Consider the following 21447-nt stretch of genomic DNA (forward strand, 5'->3'; position numbering starts at 1 on the left):
GCTCATTGTTAGGGAATCGAGATTAAACATCCACTCTGCAATTGTGTATTTTTATTTTTATTTTTTTAACAATACTGTAGTGAGAAAATGTCAGCAACATAATCATCTTTTCTCAAATTAATGTCAACTTAAAAAAAATAAAGCTGAGCAAAACCTGCTATTTTGTGTATAATTTTTGGAGGGAGAAAATATATATATATATTTTTTCTTTTTTAATAATTAAAATTTCCGGAAAAATAATACAAAATGCAGCGTAGAAAATTGATGGATGTAATATAAAAAATGTGTTTACATCTGTTTCAGACCGAAGCATACATCAAATTTAATAGGTAAAACATCGTTATTGCTTTAAAATTGTTCAGGGAGTAGCTGTAACAAGAAGAAAATAAGTTATCCAATTTTATGAAATTATTAAATGTAATATGCAGCTTTTGTTTCGATAAATAGTGAACATAATCGGTTTGGGAAAAAAAATTCTCAAAATATTGGGTCCAATTTTTAAATCATCTTTCCTGTTTGTTAGAGGAATTGCACACAAATTAATTCACCAATTTTCACAAAACTGACGATAAAAGGTACATATCCGATTTGTTAGTTTGTCTACTAATTATTAGCAGTGAAGGGTTTTTAAAAATGATTCCTTAATTTCTCAGTCAAAATGACGAGACATGAAAGCGGTGGTACCTGTGTGTCATTGATCAAATTTCAACTGGAAATGTCGCTCAGTCGAGTGCCAAACTGACTTGAATTTTGTCATTAATACTGATTCATCATTTAGTGATATTGTGGTACTATTCCGTTATCATATTTTTTATTCTTTGATTAACATTCATCACCATCAGCACTCGAGTGGCTTTTCAAACATTTCGTAGCAAACTCAAGACACATTATCCATAAAAAGGAGCCAAATTAATTTGGCATTCAGCAGTATATGTTAAATTAAACATTACATTAATTTACATTTACATTACATTACCATATTTAAGTCAAGTTCATAGCCAATAATTGTACCAGTTTGGCTTCAACAGCACCCCATCATTGCACAAAAGTTGTAGAAAATGGTCTATTACTAGTTATTGTTAAATGTGTTACGCATTATTTAGTCAATTATGTCCTCAAATTTTACAAAATGGTGGGCTTCATCACCATTTGCAAGAGTGCAACACATATTGTTTATCTTGTTGGACTAAAAATTAATAACAGAGAGTGTGCATTGACAAAAACAAAAAAAAATCACGTTTTAACTGTAGCGTAACACATCTTTTGTGCGTCAGTGCTGTAGCGTACCTCCATGGCGAGAGCGGCCGTTTGCTGGTCGTAGTGGTTGAGCACATTGGGCATGAAGGTGGTGTTGTAGGGCAGCCCCTGGCACATCCGCAGCGTGATGGGCTCACAGGTAAACAGGCTGTGGCTCCCCGCCGCCGCGTCCATGGGAATGGCGACGCACGCCGTCAACATGCACGCCGGCAGCACCCATAGGAGACCCATGACTGCTTTGCTGCAGAAAAGCTCAGGTGATAGCTGAGGAAGAGGCACAATATCAGGACTGTCCGTTTAAACTATTCCTTCTCTCCAGATCACCAGAAGACAGTGGCGGTCCAGCAGTGTGGTCGGCCATGGTGGAAGCAGTCCATTTGCGGTTGAGTCATAGCAACGGCATCAGCTCAGAGATGCTACGCTTTGACCAAATGACTCAGATGACTCGCCCTCCTCCGACCAACAAGCATGCTTTGGAAAATAATGCTGGGGGGAGAAAGAATAAAAGAAAAAGGAAAATAACGCTGATGACATTCATGTTCAGTGGCAATATCGGGAGGAACGCACAAAATGATAAATTATATTTTTTTTTCCACATTGGATTCTATATACATAGTATACACCCTTTAGTACATTATGGGTTTTATTCACAGTTGTTTCCAACAACATATGTCAAGAAAGACCGAGACTAACTCTGATATGACCTGGCAATTGGATAAATGGTATGTATGATGTAAAATTGCCGCACAATTGTTAGCTATGTTACAAACAGGCTACTACTTAAATGCTCATTTCACACAAACAAATGTAACGTTTAAACAGCACCTGCTCACATTTTCAACACTAAACGCACCTGTCTACGCACCAATAATGAGGTTATTACGTTTGAAAAAAATGACAACGCTGATGACGTGAGGGCGTAAATGTTAGCTAACAAGTTCGTCGTCAAGCTGCTCCTCTGTCCGCAATTAGTGATTCATAACAGATAACTCAGCCATATTTATCATTTCAAACCGTAACGCAAACGAAGCCAAACATTTTTATTTTTTTTAACTATCGTGTTTGTAGTCACGGTGAACCTTTTGTAGCCATCTCCAACGCCGGTTCTCTGTAACTTAATATAATTCACCGCAATCAACCGCGGGCCACCGGCTGAGGTATACAGTACGCGACAAACAGCCCATTTTCAGATAACGTCCAAATGGTTTTAGCTTACCCAAGCCACTAGAATGAAAATTCACGTGGAACGACCTGGTGTCCTCGCCACTCCTCGAGTTGGTAACAATGTGCGAGGGTCGCCTCCTGTCCGCCCCCCACCCAGCAACTGTCCGCACCCCCCCACCGCTGTCCTTACCCTCCTCCGCCTTCGTGGTCCCTGCCTGGCGTCAAGCCACGTGAATACCGATAGAACTTCTTGTCATTGCTGAGAAAATAAAAGTGATGTGCGCACTCTTTAGAAGCACTTTTCTGTCAATATTCAGAAATTATAATAACATTAAACTAAGCAAACTATTATACAAAGGCGAAACAATCGTACTAAACACTTTCGCAATAAAATCATTTCTACATTATAGGATAGGAAGTGGATTGAGTTTCCGCTTTGGTACAGTGTCTCTGCTAACTTGACACAGCCGCGTCTCTTTTCTTCCCAGCAGGTTTTCTGTCTTTTTTTGCACGCGACCAATCCACTGTGCACAAGCACGTTTTTTTTTTTTTTAGCTTCCTTAATGGCTAATGCTGCGAAAACAAAAACAAACAAGAACAACTTTTAATAAAATATATAAGGGTAGGTTGTATTTTATTTTTTATCAAATAGACGTCTAGTAATAGAACATACAAATACAGTTAGACAAAAAAAAAAAACATCCTTTCAATGTGAAATTAATCACACAATTTCCTACAAACTGATCAACGAAATACAATCACAAATCTGTGCTAATATAATATTTAATTCTCACACTATTTGGTCAATATTCCTTCATTGACACACGTTTTGCTGCATCAGTGTGTGTAGTGCTTGTGCAGCTGCAGCATCAGGCCTTCTTGCATAACATTTGTCATCATTAGAACCACGGACGCCTGCACAGTGCACACCCCACTGTGGTTTGCTTTGCAGCAACCCCCTCGGTGTGTGATATGCTCTGGCAACTTTAGTCTGTGTACGGAAAGCACAGTCACGGTTACTATGGGAACATGTAAACGATGCACCAGGGAAGTGGGAAGACGGATGAGAATTGTAGGTGGATGGATGTTCAAGCTATGGGGAGAAGTCGAGAGAAGTAACACTGTGTTTTGATGTTGGATTTATTCGCTCCGGCGTGAAGTGTTGGTAAGTGTGTATGTTGTCATGTGTATGTGAGAGAGTCCTTCACTTAACACATGGGTGTGTGAGAGAGCGCAACATCAAGCAGGGGTTGGAATTTTCCATTTTAAACAATAGGAATGTGTCTTACAGGTGACAATGGCTTAAAAACAAAAACACAACAATGCATGCTTTGTCGCAGGACTGTGCATTGTTTGTTACTGATTCACAGATATCTTTGTGAGAAGTAGGGCTGAGCAGTCTCTCACATTATCACTGCCGTGCCTCCAGATGAACAGGAAAATGCCGCACGCAGCGAGGTCCTCTGCAAGTCCTGCTAAAATGCAGACCAAGATGAGCGCCTGGACACCTCTGAACCACTCTCTGTCCAACAACAAGGTCACAACAACTCTCAACAACACGAAGACACTTGACCTTGTTATGATACGACGTATAGGCCAAACATTACATTTGCTTCTCGCATATATGTATGTTAAGTCCCTCCGGCAACAGACCGAGAGAAGGACTGGTTTGCATGTGAGCAAATCAGAAGCCAAGATTTTCAGTTTTGAGCTTGCAAGAGAATGTTTGACTTTCAATTAGGCAATAAATAAATAAATAGACTTTTTTTTTTTTTTTTGGAAATGTGAGAGTTTATTGGATGTGTGAGAGGTTTCATTAGCAGAGTGAGAGACTTGCCACGATTGTGATAGGTTGTGTGTGAGCTTTTTTGTTGTATAAGTGAGAGGTTTTTTTTTATTTGTGAGAGATTTTTGGTTTTTGTGAGTGTGATGTTTTTTTTCATTGAGTGTGAGAGATTTTTTGGCATATGAGCGGTGCTTTTGTGTGAGACTTTTTCTACGTAATACTTTTTTTGTATGAGAGGTTTTTGTGTCTACAAAAATTTGAGAGTTTTTCTTTATGAGTGAGGTTTTCAGTGAGTGTTCCGGGTTTTTGAGAATAAGTTAGCTTTTTTTGTGAACCTAAGGGGCTTTTGTAAGTGTGAGAGTGGTTTTGGTGAATGTGTATGTGTGAGAGTGGTTTTGGTGAATGTGAGATCTATTTTCAGGGCTAGTTTGAGTTTGTGAACATACATAGTTTTGGTGTGTGTGAGAGTTTTTGTTGTATAAGACAGTTTTTTGGTTAAGTGAGAGTTTTTTTATGAGCGAGAGATTTTTGGTTAATGTGAGTGTGATGTTTTTTTTCATTGAGTGTGAGAGATTTTTTGGCATAGGAGCGGTGCTTTTGTGTGAGACATTTTCTACGTAATACTTTTTTTTGTATGAGAGGTTTTTGTGTCTACAAAAATTTGAGAGTTTTTCTTTATGAGTGAGGTTTTCAGTGAGTGTTCCGGGTTTTTGAGAATAAGTTAGCTTTTTTTGTGAACCTAAGGGGCTTTTGTAAGTGTGAGAGTGGTTTTGGTGAATGTGTATGTGTGAGAGTGGTTTTGGTGAATGTGAGATCTATTTTCAGGGCTAGTTTGAGTTTGTGAACATACATAGTTTTGGTGTGTGTGAGAGTTTTTGTTGTATAAGACAGTTTTTTGGTTAAGTGAGAGTTTTTTTATGTGCGAGAGATTTTTGGTTAATGTGAGTGTGATGTTTTTTTTCATTGAGTGTGAGATTTTTTGGCATATGAGCTGTGCTTTTGTGTGAGACTTTTTCGACGTAATACTTTTTTTTGTATGAGAGGTTTTTGTGTCTACAAAAATTTGAGAGTTTTTCTTTTAGAGTGAGGTTTTCAGTGAGTGCTCCGGGTTTTTGAGAATAAGTTAGCTTTTTTGTGAACCTAAGGGGCTTTTGTAAGTGTGAGAGTGGGTTTGGTGAATGTGTATGTGTGAGAGTGGTTTTGGTGAATGTGAGATCTATTTTCAGGGCTAGTTTGAGTTTGTGAACATACATAGTTTTGGTGTGTGTGAGAGTTTTTGTTTTTTTTGTGTGTTTTTGGTGCACAAGGTTTGTTTTTTTTTTGTTTTTTTTAAGTTTTTGGGGTTTGTGTGAAAGGGTTCTTTATGATTGAGAAGTTTTTGTGGGATTGTCAGTTTTTTTTTTTTTTGTTATATGAGAGGTAATGTTATTTTTTGGGGGGTCTATTTGGCACCCCATACTTTGTGACTATACCTTTGCGTGGGACCAGTTTAATCAGTTTTCACAGGTCTCAGTAAGATGCGACCATAACCAAAACCCAACAAATAGCAATTGAACAAACATATTTGATGAAAGCATCACGCATTTATTTGAAAACAAACAAAAGGCATCATTGTCATTGTGTCACTTTCAGGTTTTTGAGGAGAGGCGAAGCCTCCTGGCAAAGTGGGTACGTGCATTGTGCTCAGACTCCGCCGGGTTGTCTTGTCTTTCTTTTGATTTGACTGCCTTTCATGTGCTCATCAGTTTGACAGGTGGTCTGACAGGCAGAGGAGGTTGGTGCTGCACGACTTCGTCAAGGGCTGCTCAAAGGAGCAGCTCCGCTTTGTCGACCTCTGCGTGAGCAGACAGCTCCCCCTGCAGGCCGCTGACTTCACGTGCATCCTGCCGAGAGCAATCTGCCTCTACGTCTTCTCCTTCCTGGACCCACGCAGCCTCTGTCGCTGTGCACGGGTAAGGAGGAACCAACAGCAAACACGAACACACTCACCTGGTTTATAGCGTCACCATGCAATGCATTTTGTATGGCTTGTTCCTGTGAGGACAGGTGAGCTGGCACTGGAAAAGCATCGTGGAACTGGACCAGCTGTGGATGCCCAAGTGTCTGAGACTTGGTTGGTTCATCAGCTTCTCCCCGACAGTTTTTGAGCAGGGTGTGTGGAAGAGACACTACATCAACACTGTGCAAGAGGTGCTGCTTGCTGTGCCAACCGGAAAGGTCTGGAAGAAGTCATATCATTCACAATAGCAACTGCGCTCTTATTTCATAAACTACATTCTGTGAGTTTTATTCATTAATTGGTTAAATATTATAGAGAAACTTACATGTACAATTTCTTGAGAAATCGTGTGTCAAGGCTGCAAAGTTTAATGAAAAAAATATGGCGGCATGTGGAATGATTTAGAATGATGCAGAGTGATATTGAGTAATTTCATGATATTAGAATATATACAATTATGTGAAATGATATTTATTGAAATCGATATTGAATGAACAGGGATTTTATCTTTTATTTACGTATTTATTTATTTATTTATTTCATGGGGGAATTTTAGTGGTGAATTTGTTGAATTTTTGGTACAGTACTTGGGAATATTTGGCATGTGGATGGAATGAGCTGAATGTTTTGAATTTCAAATGGTAACAATGTGAATCTGTCATGCTGAATGTCCCATTGGAAATGAATGGGGAAATCCCCGTTGAAAATATAGATTTTGGGGAAATCTGTGAATTTTTGGAATGAGAAAAATAATACCCTCTATATCCTTCTGACTACCAGGGGAAAAAAAAAAAAAAGTCCAATCATGTTTATTTTAATATTTCCCAATCTTTGTGAAGTAACTGGAATACTGCAAAATAAATTTTTTGAAAAAAAAAAAAAAAAGATTTCTATTTTTAAGCTATGATGTGTCCACTACAGTGGACATTTTTTAAAAACTTAAATGCTAGGCTCAAATACAGTTAAAATAATTCAAACAATACTTCAATGTGTTCTTAAGAGTCTTATAGAAAACATGCTAACAACATTTAAAGCCTAAATTTGTTCAATAAAAAGTGTTATACACTTAATATTCCTCTTCACTAAAAAGTGGGAAAAAAAATAGCAATAAAATACCATGTGGATGATAAAATATTTTATTATTAAAATAGCTGGCCCCTATGTCCATCAAATGGGCCCTTGAGCACAAAATTCTGCCCTGGTCTAAACATGTCATCCACCCACAGGCTGCCTGGTCCCCGCAGCAGACAGCGATTCAAGACGTAGCAAGAGTCGCCAGTAGACATGAGGACATCTCACGTGGGGTCTCACAAAGTGACGGGCTTCATGCATCCACCAACCAGTACATTAGAGGTACAGCCGGGAGCAGATTAAAAAAGGACAAGCCTCCACCCGTGCTTCCACCTTGGAGAGACTCGGACAGATGTCCCAAAGACATCGTCCGCTTCAGCTATCTGGATAACTCGGACCCTGTCCGACAAGCCAGTGCAGCGTAAGGCAGCAAGAAGATACTTTTTTTTTTTTTTTTTTAACAATATAGAATTATGTATTAACTCATTCACTGCCAATGGCAACTATAGACGTCAAAAATCCAAGCAAACAGCCAGTGCAAATTTTGACAAGAAATTTGAATTTAGTTTTAGTTATTCATTGTTTTCATTCATAGTTATTAATCATTGTCATTATGAATAACAACGATGACAACAATTTCAATGCTAAGTGCTACCATCGTGCGCAGAACGGATTCCTGTTACCCTACAACACGGGCGTTGACGTTCTTGTGATCGGTCTTGGTCTTACTGAGAGCACATATTGGGTCTAGGCCTCCAAAAGTCAATTTTAATCGACTAAAATTGCTCTTTATTTTTGTTGACTAAAATTGGATTAAAACTAAAATACAATCAGGTGACTGAGTTATGACTAAGGCTTTAATTACATTTAGTCAGAAGACTATAACTAAAACTAAATTATTATTTTTTTATATATTAAAATTTGAATTTTAAATTTTCTTTTTTTTTTTTTTTTTTCAAAATTAACACTGGCTGTTTGCTTGGATTTTGACGTCTATAGTCGTCATTGGCAGTGAATGAGTTAAGGGGTCTTTGGGATTAAAAAATGTAAGGGGATACACTATTTTTTTCTGAGTTTATGCCAATGAAGATTATTGTTTGCCTCCAGGCAGATGAAGAGCAGAGCAACCTCTTGCAGCAGTAAAACGGAGCAACCAGACAACGGGACACAGAAAACTCTATCCGAGGCAACTTACAAACTACGTAAAGCCAAATCACTGGTAAATCACGTTTCATAACCCCAATATGCCCTTGACACTGAAATGTTGAAGATCCTCCACTAGCAGAATTCATGCATTATGGAGGATGCATGTTAATGACAGGCTCACAGAAGGAGGTGATGCAAATTATATGTAAGGAGAAACGGAGGACACTGCAGCGGAAAATATTTCACTTTTGGTGAAAATAGTATTCCATACATACAATTGATCATCATTACCAGCTCTCTGATATTGCTCAGTGGCGCACATGGTTAAGTGCATTGTACAGTAACCAGGAGGTCCCGGGTTCGAATCCCACCTCTGACTGTACATTGCAAATATATCCATGGCAATTATGCTTAGTGATATAACTAGTGTATACCAACTGACTATCATATCAGGAAATGCATTACAATTTCACTAAAATGATTAAATGCAAGTTGGCTTTCATCAGATGGCTATTTTTAAAATAAGTACGACATTAACCATGAATCTGAACAAGGCAAGTTCGCTAAGTCGTTAGAGCAATTTCTTCCCCCATGGAGAATCTGGGTTCAAATCCTGCTGAGACCACATTTTAGGACATTCGATGGTTTGATACCAACTGATTAAATGGATTATAATATCTCTGAAATGATTAAATCTCACGTTAGACAGATTGCAGTTCAAATTTTCTTCTTATTCATTTATCTTTCAACTTCAATTAAAACCGTAATTTTCACATAACTTATCTTTCAATTTACTGCATAAGCATTCAGTTCAGCTTTCAGCATTCCCATGCAATTTCTCCAGAAACTGCACTTAGTCGAGTTCTCAAGATATTTCCTCCTTCGTTTCCTATAGATGTTCCTTACTTCAAACAGCAGACCGCACCATCCTCTGCCTGCTCCTCCTCAACCTCCCCCTCGTCAGACCCAGTCTCGACCCCACTGGGCATCTCACACTCACAGTTACCCTGTCACCAAGGAAACGGGAGAGATCCTGCTGCGGCAGGCCCGGTGGAATGCCGGGAAGCGTCCGGGTCCAGTGAGGACGGCGGTACCCAGGCTGAGCTTGGAGGCACTCAGGGCGTCCCAGCGCTCCAACAGGAGCCTTCCCAGTAAGTCTTGGCCGGATGATGTAAGCACATAGCAAGATACTGAAAGGAGACTTGTAAACTGTGAGAAACAAATGTGCCTTATGTTCCAAACAAAACGAGAGTTTTATGTTTAATTTGTGTTACCTGAGTCCATAATGCTAGAAATTCTTCTTTCAGGTGCACCACTGTTTGAGTTTCAACCCTGGTCTCTCTCCATGTCACTCACACAATCGTGGACTGACGCATATCGCCACCTGCAGGACAACTAATGAAAGTGCAGCTATATTGACAGGCAAAGGTGCTGCACAATGCTGGTCATTTGAAAACTTGGAAATGGCCAGATGATATACGTGACAAGTTGCTTAAAATAAAGGAATCATTCATATATTTTTCAGTAAGAAATGTACCACCTTTATTATCCAACTCACGCAGCCCTTTAAACAATACAGTACAAGCCGAAGCAAGCCGAAGTACACCAATGCTTTAAAAACAGCAACAATAACAAAAAAAAAAAAAAACATGTTCTGACCGAATCCTGCTTTCAACACAGTAGCACATGGAGAGCTTTCTGTTTGTCACATGATCATGACAGCAAAGGTACTTCTCAAATTCAAAAGTATGGCTCATGTGTGCACATACATTAAATACCACAAGACGGTGATTAAAAATGAACAAGACACATTTGAAATGGGTATTCCTTGAAATATAATTGAGTCATGACTCATTACAGTACAGTATAGTATAGCTTCAGTCGGAAAGTAATTCCTATTTATGGATGTTTCTTTATACTTTCGATTTAAGGCTTATAGCAGAAGTCAAGCAAAACATTTTCGAAGCAGTAATATGTTCTATGTGCTCCCACTAGTCTAAACATGGTATTTTGATTAGTATTGTGTTGGTGGAAAATGAATTCACGGGGATGAAAAAAAAAAAATCATCACAAATCATGTAATTTAACATGAAGTCCAACAGTCACGAACGATGTGATTGTCCAGTCTAGTATGACGAGCACCCAGAATCAGCTGGATTAGCGATTAAAAAAATAAATAAAAAATTGATAATCAAGCTGATTCAGAGTTACTACGTCAACAAATGACAATAATACACGCTGGTGTATTAAAGATGATCAGTGACAGTGGTCACAAACATGACATTTGACACAGCAGATCCATTTGAAGACAATTACAACAAGTACAGTAGCTCAAAATGTTTGTTTTAAGGCAATACAAAGACAATTAGAAGATTGGTGGGCTGTGAAACAAAAAATTCATAAAAAAAAAAAAAAAAGGGTAATAATTTACAAATAATTCTCTCCCCTCGCACTCAAACAACTTATAAAAAATTCTTTCAAAACTGGCAATTGATCAATATATTAATAGTGAAATAAAAACATGAACGTTTCTTGTTAAAAATACATTTTTTGCCTTCTTTTTACACAAAAAAAGAAACGAATCAGTGAAAGCAAAATGCGTGATTGATCGTAATCCTCTCAAGCACATGCGTTGTGCCGTTCTATATTCACATCAACAGGTACACCAAGATCGGGCATACATTTTTTTTTTTTTAATTAACCGAAAACGTGAGAATTCTTATGACGATACAGCTAAGCAGTCAATACATCACCTGTCTCCACATCTAAACAAGCCCTTGATCGATCTCATTCCGTGCACAAACTGACTGGATAGCAAGTGAATATTTGACCACTTTGTGTGTGTATAATGAAGCATGTAAGAAAATTGGGAGATTTTAAGAAGCCTCGATTATATAAGGCGACAAATGAGAAACGCTCTCTCAGCTGTTAATAGAAGCGGGAAATCTTGTTGTAGAGCAACTTGGAGAGAATGACTATGCAAAGTGTTAACAGGTCTCTTAAATAATGTAAACATATACATCTTATTTGAGGTCAGAGCATCGATCCTCTTTATTTTTATATACGATTAAAATGATTTAAATTACTGGAGCATTGTCCGGATGTTTTTTGGAGTGGACTCATCGTTCAGGTGTTTTGTGGTGAATCTGAAGAGAAGAAATGAGGAGCACACATGCATTATTGAATATAAATATCAAAAACAGTGTGACATGAGTAGTAACAAGCCTTGAATAAACTTTAAATCACATTTCAGGATACTACCTTATGCAGTATTCGTCCAATTCTGGGCTATTTTCTTTTTAATTAATAATATTATCATAGATAAAAGCATTAAAAAAATCACTTTGGGAGCTGAAATGTTACCCAGATTGTCCAAACATGTTGAAGTTCAAAATGGCACCATCCATCATTTCTAAATTGTTATTGTCATTATTATATGTGGGAGACAAATTTTTATAGACGCAGGTAGAATTTGTCCAATGTTTGGCTCCATTGACTCCCATTTTAAATCACATTTTTCCATATTTTTGTTGCACTGTACACCTAACGAGAATTCTAGACAGTACATCATAGTTACTTTTGGTCATTGCGCACTATTACTTTTATTGTCCATAGAGGGCATCAAGAATAAATAAATGAATGAATAAATACATAAATAAATAAAAGCTATATATGTATGGATAGGTCTGATGCCATTAAACATTTTGAGTGGTTGGAAGGGAAAAAAAATAAAAATCATAAATGACTCCGGAGAGAGGAGCCAATTATTGGCTAAAATACCGCGAGAGGGGTAATTTTGTTTTTCCCCTCAAGGGATTTTATAACACATGCTTTTTGTTTGAAATTGTTATTTTGAACACTTTTTGTGCTTGATGAGTATCCAATTCAATTTCAGTTCCCCCTCAAACCTGAATAGTGACATATACAACCGGATGCAAAAGGCCGAGTGACGTGACCTACTTGAGGGCATTCAGCAGGCCTTCGACGTTGTCCGCAGGCTGGTCCTTCAGCACTTTTATGCAGCCTTTCATCTGGCGAGACAATCATCACGTGACAGCTGCATCACATAGCAGTGATGTGTGCAGTGCGTACGGAACTTACATCGATCTTGGAGGACTTGTTGAAGGCGCCGTTGGGATGAACATGGTCATAGAGAATGATGACGCCGACCATGACCCTCATGCAGAACAGGAGTGTGTCCTCGCTGCTGAAACGACTTGAATATTCCCTGGAAACAGAAGATGACATCTTGGGATATCAAGAGAAATGTTTTGTTTTGGACCAATGTGATGAATAACTCACGGTGTCTCCAACATGACTTTACAGACGCTGGCCATGGTGCTCAGACAGTCCGTCGTGTTCTCCAGTGGAAGAGTCTTGTTCTACAAAAAAAGACGTGCAAAATGAATATATTTTGCATCATTTACAAAGCAAGAATGATTAAAAATGAAGCGAACTTACCTCAGTGACAAAGTTTGTAGTTGCGTTGCTGAGCGTTTTCAGCATCGGCGTGGCTTCGGCGTAAAATAAGGACATCCTATTGGCCATCTCGTTATTAACTTCATTTTCAATATCAAGCTGTAGAGTTGCAATGAAATGTGAAAAAAAATGTCCACGTTCACATTTACATTATGTTCGTAACAGCTTACATTCATGTTGTTTATCCGGTTTCGACTGATAGTTCTTCTGTAGTAGCTGAAGTCATTCTGGATGGCAGGAATCCTCATCTGAGATAAAACAAGCAATGAAATCAAACTACTCGAGATAAAATCATACATCACGATGATATCGTTTGGCACCTTGAGCTCATCGAAGCGGAGAGTGAAGTGGAGGATTTCTGCAAACTGTTTGGCCAACGCCTGCTCCTTTTCCAGGTGCTGCATGGGCGTGTAGGGCGGACATGTCAGGGACTCCAACAAACTCTTTAGAGCCTCCTCTGCACACAAATACAAAATCAAAATCACAACTGTTGGTTTCTGCTCAAAGCCGAAAAATGTTGACAGTGCCACACACCGAGTCTCAGAGAAAAACAGTAGAACTTCTTGAGTTTGATAACAAGAGGGCACACGGAGTTCCAGGCTCGCTCCTGAAGCATGAAGTCACTTGGGTTTTGGATTGCCTAAAGAGAAACATAACACCAATAATGGATAGACAAAATAGATGTCCAAGGGTACAAAAATAGATTTGAAGTTGATCCCAGCTGGGATTTCTGCTCTCCTCACATCTCTGATCTCCTGTCCGGCTCCTTTGTATGCCTGTAGACCCGACAGGATGCTTTCAGAGTCCTGAAGAACGGCGTTCACCTGGTTCCAGACTTCACACTCTCCTTCTGTGGGTTGCGCATCTACCATGGAAAAATACACAACGCAAACACTCACATATAGACACATTTACAATGACTGCATTCATGCCAGATTGATTTCAAAGGAATGTAATAATTATATAAAAAATACTGGGTGAAAATTGTTTCTAAATGAAGACTACATGGATCGAACACTCAATGGCCACATTGACTAAACTTACATAAAAGTACAGTGTGACAAAAACGGAGGAGTTTCTTTCTATTTTACATTATCTTACTGAGCTACATTCAAAACTATATTCCACATAGTTGTGTAAATGCGGGTCTCAGGTGGAAACAAATTTCAAATCGAGTTTGGGAAAGCTTGTTTTTGACTAAGATGTAACCAAAGCTGTGGCTGGTGAGTATACATATCCTGTAAATATGGCTTGCCTCAGACTTCAGGGAATATTTCATTCACCCAAGTGTGAGCAAGCATACCGTAAATTGTAACGGTAATACTTGATGTCATTTTAAATCTTGGACTGTCATGACCACAGACGGCCAAACTAGCTGCTGTAAATATAGAGTATCGCTGACGTTTATCCTCAACTGACTGGAGTCTGTTTTATATTTCAAAACCCTTCCCATTATCCCATCACTTCCTCTTTTTGTAAACAAAGACTGCGGTTGGATGAAATGCCGCAGGGGAGACATAATTTTGGTGGAGAAAGAAAATTTAAGCCTGTCACATGCACACATTAGTGGGCGCGAGTCAATCTTCAGCCATTAGGTGGCGATCATGCTCCTTTCAGCGTCCATATCTATGGGATTCAATGAAGAAGGTGACAGTAGATAGTTGCTAACTAGTAACTGGTAGTCATTAAATCAACCATTTTATATCTGTACATGTAATTGGTGGTGTAACACTTCTCATTGTTGAGTTTTATTACTTTTTACTTCTAATGATTGGATGTTGATAATAATAATTCTCATGATATCCCATCAGCAGATTACAGAAATATTTTGTTTCCCAAACAAGTAGAACACACATGCACAAGAGAGTAAAAGCAGACTGCTAAGGTCAAGGGTCAATTCCATTTTGAGTCAATTTAAAATGAAGTGACTACATTTTGGAAGGTTTACTGAAATCAATTATGACAACAAACCAATTATCAAACCTAAATACGCTGACCCTTGAGCTCTGGGGAGCAAAGAGGGTTGGAATTAGGAAAAATAACTTTGGCCGAGCAGAAAGACAAGCTATGCTCACTTTCAAAGTCAAGGAAAAAGTTTGGCCCCTGCTCAAGCTCGGTGCAAGTGAGCACTTTTAACAGATTCCCCATTTGGCTTCTGCAAGACAGAGAAAAAAAAAAGAGCAGACACACAGGGAGAGGAAGAAAAAAGGAAGAAAAGTATAAGTGATGTTAAAAAGTGGTTTGAATAAGCGAGAAACGGCGGCTTGGAGCTGAGAGTCGAGTTTCATGTCTGAGCGGAAAGAAAGCGCGAAGGAAACCTGCAAACAGAAAGGAAATAATCTTGTCCTCCTTTTCCATCTTATCGCTGTTTTTCCCACTCCTCTGCCAGACTTACTTTCAAAGTCCAGGAAAAAGTGTGGATAGTTCTCTATTTCCCTTGTAAGGACTTTTAGCAGGTTACCCATTCCAGCAAACCTGATGGGCAAAATAATTATCAAACACACAAAACAAATAAATGCAGACAGTACAATATATGAAAACCGTTCATGATGATGTAATGATTGTAAGCAGCATAACATTATTCTGTGCGATTATGCTCAGTTGTCACTTATGAACTGATGTTATTATAATACGACCGTAAACTATCGTAAGAAGTCTACCTTGTGGTACTTCTAGACTAAACTGCAGCCCTCTCTGGATTAGTGCCTTTTTAAACAAAGCCAAGCAAAGGAGGAACAGACGTAAATGGCAGTTTCTCTATAAATATTTTATTGGAAGCAAAAGTCCAGTAAGTAAGGTAGCAATTTCATGGGACTCTCCCAAGCATTACATGAGGTCACATTTACAGGAAAAGCGGACACGTCATATGGGACGTCACTTGGATAAAAGTGGGAACAGCGTCATTGCGTTTTAACAGCGTCTTCCACGCGGGGCATTCATGACGAGTGGCTTGAGTCGTCATCAAAATGTCAATTTGAGTAACGAGAATAGAACAAAATGGAGACGCAGTCTATCAAAGTGAGATGGAACTGCGCATGTAGCAGCTTCGAGAGAGAGCGAGTCTTTCTTCACGGCCGCAAAGATGCAACTTGCCAGAATCAAATGATAGTGTGAAGTAACAACAAAAGACACACTGTGCTTTACAGTGTGCGCATGATGATCACACTGCATTTCTCTGTGCAGCCTCCAGCAAGCCACGGCTAAAATCAATCCTGCATTCCTCAAGCTGAGATCTTCACAACAATCACGCAGACATAAAAAAAAAAAAAAGAGACTACATTCTGCAGACTGTTTCTACAGTTACGCTTTGATTCCTGGCAAGTCTTGGATTTGATTACTCTGTAAATTTAAGACTCGCATATAAACAGCTGATTAAATACACGGTTGGGCCAGAAGGTGGCAGTGCTGATTCAATTTTGGGGTTCTTAAAATGGCGTCAAAGTGGCACTCTTCCAACAGTGGTCGACAGCCTGCAGCTAACAACATGCTCCTCCACAGCTTCACTTCCCTTCATTATGACTCAGGAACTTTTCAACTACCCTCAGGTACAAACTGGTCTTTCCCCACTTCTGGCTGAGCTGGCTGTAAAACAAACCATGTCATTATATAAGTTCCACCATTTAAAAAAACAAACAAACAAAATTCATTTTTGGCAACATATTTTAACACTTTTCTAAAGATTTCTGAAGTCTCTCCACTCTGTTGGAATGCGGTTATGTCACTTCCTAAAACATTATAATTAAACTTAACAGCCCTTTGGGAACAAAAAGAATGTCACTGTACAATTGTGCATTAACGGAGGAATTTCAGTGAACACAGTCCTAATGTGGATATAATACGTCATTGGGATGGAACGTTAAGGCCAGTGATAATGATTTAAAAGAAAGTTACACCTTACGTTTAAGTTAAACAACATGTGACACCTGATTAAAACACATTCCCAAAGTGTACGTACAAAATACTTAGAGATACTTCACTTATTTAGCCCATTATAGCAATAAAAAGTTAATATTTTTTGTCTAATTCATTTGATACTTTCATTATTTTTCACGTGCAATTAGTACCTTTAAGAACACATTTTGCAACTTGCTGTCGACTGAAAATGACATCAAAAGGGATCAGATAACCAATCACAGCTCAGCTTGTGAATGTCACATGACCAATGTTACATTTTAACATTTAGGTACCGATAAATCTCTATAAAATGTTTATTTGTGAATCCATGGATAATACGATGGGCCAATTTTGGATCATGTTATATGAAAAGAAAAAAAAAATCTTTATGGGATTTTATGGTATGTAATATATTGCTGGCGTTGACCTGAAACTCTGTAAGTACAATTTGGCAAATTTAATATTTTTTCAAAAATCTATACTTTTGGTCAGTCCACATGCGTGGGTGTCATTTTTAAAAAATTATTGACCAATCTAAAGTGTTGAAAATGGCCTGTTCTACTTTCCCAACATAAATATGTCTGCAACATAGAAAGATCCTTATGAGATATAGGCATGTTTTTTTATTTTTTATTTTTTTGTGTTAATAGCATTTACCAATTACCGCACTAAATTTTTTTGTAAAGGGCAAAGCAACAGCAATAGATAACAAAAAAATATTATACAAACCGTGTGAAAAAAATACTTGGAAAAAAATACTGCACAAACACATAAAAAAAACAAATTGAAAACTGAACTGCGATATAGTGGGGGATTATTGAAATTGATATATTTTTAAATATTTTTGGTCTCATTCATTTAGACAGCGCAATCATGCCATTAATCAATTTTTCAAAGTGTGCATACCAAAAAAACCTCTCTAAACAAAACTTTTCAATAAAAATGCCAGAAATCTACAAAGGGAATTTTCTTGTGTACCCAGTTCCTCTTTCACAATCAATTAGCAATATGGTTCAGCTTCAAAGTGAGAATCAGCATTCAAAAAATATTTGACTTGGGAAATACCACACATAGCTGCACGCCAACCTCCCTCAAAAACAAAGTGACAGAGATACATAATTTATATATTTTAGAAAATGTCCTGAAACAAAAATAAAAGAGTGCCAAGCTATAATTGCCTTTTGTGCTGTTTGCTTGATCAAAACAATATGTGATGAAAGATCAATTTGATTTGTTGTACAGTTGATTACAGCTTTTAAACACTTACTGCGAGTCAATCAACAAATAAGATTCACACCACAAAAAAAAAGGCAAAAGCACCACAGTGAAATAGCATTATATGTGTCATATATTCAATCAATTCATCAATTTGCTCTGATTTTTGAGATGTGATTTTTTTTTTTATAGCTATGAGCTAAAAGTTGATACAATTGCATATCAGACTCCCAACACTACATGGCGGCAGAAAACTTCAAAATATCCGGCCACCCTCAATTCACATTTACAGTATTTGCTTTGCAGTGGGAAGACAATATCAGTTGCCAGCAGTAAAATAAAACATTACAAACAGAATTTGGTGTTTTATGGGAGGGGCTTCCAACAGATTAATTGCAATTAATTCTCGAGGTACCACAACCATATTATCTGTTCACTGTTTGTTTGTTTGTTTTTTAAATGAGACTGTTCCCATAATTATTTATACCCTTTATCAATTAAGACATATCCAATGTTCAAAATGTGTAGTAGAATCCAATAAAACGGTTTTCTCAAAATAAAAATCTGATGAAATTCATTCGTATCTCTATCACAACTCAAAACATGTCCAGACATCAACAGAATCCAATTAAATTCAACTAAAAATGTGGCCCGAATATATAATTCTGGGCTAATGTGTATCATAGCTGCATTATTTAAAATCATATAATTCATTTCTGATTTCTCAACATATAATCAATGAGCCGAATCCGAAAGATGCCCTGCTGCAACACCTTCTTTGTGTGCTGCGACCGCAACTGAACTTCATCATGCAGCTAGAAATGGAACCCGACAGGTCAGTCGCTTTCGGTCACAGTCACAGGTTTGGGTGGGGGGGGGAGGATCTTTAAAAGCGGGTATCCACAGATGAGGCATGAAAAGCTTTTTTTCATTTAACGGTATGTAGACGTCCGAACAGTCATTCAAAGTTAGCCGGAAAGCGTACATTAATTACATGAATCTGCAAGTGTCCTGCAATTGAGCCTGTATTGCACGTGTGAGTTTTACCTTCTCTGGCGCAGGACCTCAGGTTGCTATCAGTATCATTCGCGTTGTCCTCTGAAACAAGAGAGAAACACAATTGAAAATCAATGTTGTCTGAGGGCAAATGAAACTGGAAAGAAAAACAAAATCACACAGGGGCGTTTAACAAGCATGTGTATCTGCCGCCCACAGACAACTGTGAGTGTGGCTACGCTATCAACTTTCCACATTAACACACTTCCTCCTTTTTTTTTTCCCTGACTCATACAAACATTCAGACAGAGCACAACACTGAATTATTCAAAAGTGAAACGGACTCCTTTGTAGCCAAAATAGAGCTGATTAAGCCTCTGTCTGCTTCATGTACATTGGAGGATCAAATATCAATGGTCACTGCTGGGATGAAATGCAACACCTCAGGGGTGACAATAGAAACAAGATGTATTATGACCTCTCTTCTGCAAGATGACCAATAATCTCTTGCTTCAAATTCAAATTCAAACTACTAAATCCATGTCATGTGAATTACTTCTTATTTAACTGGACTTCTGGTATTTTCATTTAAATTCAGATTCTTTATGTTGGTAGTATTTTGGCTTTTTCAAGACACTCTAGAGAGATTTTTTTTTTTAAATTCCTTTGGGTGTGCTTGGCTTGGGGGCTTAATTTCCCCGACATTATAAATGAGGCAAACATGGTGGAGCGGTAAAGACATACATACTGGCAAGAGCGAGAGTAAATTTTCAAAATAAAAGAAATTTTTAATGCTTTTGTAAATAGCTCAGAACTAAATGTTCCATAACGACCTTGTACTGATTTGTGTAAACACAAAGTATAGTTCAGTTCTGTTTTCCGTCTTCCGAACAATATGGCGGTAACTGTGTCATCTTCGGAATTACAATGTGACAGTTCGTACCACTGCTAAAGTATCTGTGGGCAAGAAATTGATTCCAAAGTACTTTAAGTATCCTTTAATGCCATTTTTCTTCCCATCCAATTACATGGGGGTCCTCAATTTACAATGTTTGTCGTACAACGGAAAATTGTACGCAAGTCAGAACCCTTCGAAGTGTAAAATCTCACGACTCAACGCTAACATCATACTAAAGTCACAATTATAGTAACAATTTGTATAAAAACACTTCTCGGCCATAAATATATACAACTAAAAATCTCTATGTATTAGTAAGTGTAGGGTGTCTCGTTTTGGCATAGGGGGAGGTGGGGGGCAGCATTTTTACATACCAAATGTTATAATATATACAAAACAACACAATCTAAGCAAACCATTCATGCTTTCATACATTTACAGTTGATAATCATTTCCCACAAAAGCTGACCAAATTTGTGGGTGGGTGTGTTCACACAGCTTCTCCTCGTGTAAGTGTCAAGTGTTTTGTTTACGTCGTCATAGCAACAACCTCTAACCCCCGCCAGTATGGCGAAGGCAAGAAACGTTTCAGCAACCGACTGTGACAACAGGCTTTGATTAGCGCCGATTCACAAGGCACCTTATTGATGTGCGCAAGTGGGAGTCACTCAAATCACGGCGAACACCCGAAACGCCTTCCCACCGGGAGGATTCTGAAGACTGGTTGGGGAATAAAAAATAAAAAATAAAAAAAAATAAAAAATAAAAAAAAAAGAGTCAAAGAGAAGAGTCAATGTGGCGACACCAATAGATGGGAAGTAAATAGATCGACTCCAACTGTTTTGAGATCAGATACGATTTGTATCTAGAATTGGAAAAGGCTCAAATCCAACCTCATGTGTTTTGTTCCATGACGCATAACCGGAATACTGTCATTTCAAACATTCAGTTTTAGAGTGGAATTGCTATTTTACTATTATTTATTTATTTATTACAGTTCATATGCAGGGGAAGGGTCAGGGCGGCACTGCCTCCCAAGCAAACCCTGACCGTACGGCTAATAATAATAATAATAATAATAATAATAATAACAACTACAACAACTACAACTACAACAACTACAACAACTACAATAATAATTACAACAACTACAATAATAAATTACAATAACTAATTACAATAAAAAATTACAACAACTACAATAACAAATTACAACAACTACAATAAAAAAATTACAACTACAATAACTAATTGTAACTAATTACAGTAACTAATTACTGTAATTAATTACTGTAATTAGTTACTGTAGTTGTTGTAATTTGTTATTGTAGTTGTAATTTGTTATTGTAATTAGTTATTGTAATTTATTATTGTAATTGTTGTAATTTATTATTGTAGTTGTAATTATTATTGTAGTTGTAGTTATTATTATTATTATTACTATCATTATTATCATCAAGATTTATTATCATCATCATCATTATGATTTTTATTATTAGTACCATCATTATTATTACTCATTATTATTATCATTATTACTAT

The 21447-nt window shown here is 37.7% G+C and overlaps 3 protein-coding genes across 22 annotated transcripts in view; 1 reads left to right on the top strand and 2 right to left on the bottom strand.

Moving 5' to 3' along the window:
• Positions 1-2612, bottom strand: part of fzd3a (frizzled class receptor 3a) — a 93832-nt gene extending 91220 nt beyond the window's left edge. The window contains exons 1-2 of the mRNA XM_077511225.1: positions 2474-2612; positions 1288-1743 (exon numbers count right to left, since the gene is read on the bottom strand). Coding sequence (XP_077367351.1) covers positions 1288-1488 — 201 coding nt within the window. The 5' untranslated portion in view covers positions 1489-1743; positions 2474-2612. The remainder of the gene's footprint in view (positions 1-1287; positions 1744-2473) is intronic.
• An 848-nt stretch (positions 2613-3460) lies between these two features.
• Positions 3461-10585, top strand: fbxo16 (F-box protein 16). Its single transcript, XM_077511134.1, has 9 exons — positions 3461-3586; positions 3851-3958; positions 5840-5875; positions 5953-6159; positions 6254-6424; positions 7433-7698; positions 8385-8496; positions 9319-9574; positions 9731-10585. Exons 2-9 carry the CDS (start codon positions 3851-3853, stop codon positions 9820-9822), a joined length of 1248 nt encoding a protein of 415 aa, XP_077367260.1. The 5' UTR covers positions 3461-3586; the 3' UTR covers positions 9823-10585.
• Positions 9941-21447, bottom strand: part of fam49a (family with sequence similarity 49 member A) — a 73161-nt gene continuing 61654 nt past the window's right edge. For 10 of the 20 annotated variants that reach the window (XR_013281300.1, XR_013281299.1, XR_013281296.1 and 7 more), the window contains 3 exons: positions 19059-19109; positions 15298-15377; positions 15059-15220 (listed from right to left, as the gene is read on the bottom strand). Coding sequence is in view for 10 of the 20 variants with exons in the window: in XM_077511124.1 (XP_077367250.1) it covers positions 11506-11569; positions 12384-12454; positions 12525-12651; positions 12726-12805; positions 12885-13001; positions 13073-13150; positions 13223-13359; positions 13437-13542; positions 13646-13767; positions 14978-15050 (975 nt within the window). In the remaining 10 variants the exon portion in view is untranslated. Of the gene's footprint in view, positions 11570-12383; positions 12455-12524; positions 12652-12725; positions 12806-12884; positions 13002-13072; positions 13151-13222; positions 13360-13436; positions 13543-13645; positions 13768-14977; positions 15221-15297; positions 15378-19058; positions 19110-21447 lie in introns of those variants that run through there. The other 10 variants (XM_077511131.1, XM_077511129.1, XM_077511130.1 and 7 more) reach the window with 3 other exon arrangements.

This window comes from Festucalex cinctus, chromosome 21 (assembly GCF_051991245.1).
Source record: "Festucalex cinctus isolate MCC-2025b chromosome 21, RoL_Fcin_1.0, whole genome shotgun sequence".
In the NCBI taxonomy this organism is placed as follows: Eukaryota; Metazoa; Chordata; class Actinopteri; order Syngnathiformes; family Syngnathidae; genus Festucalex; species Festucalex cinctus.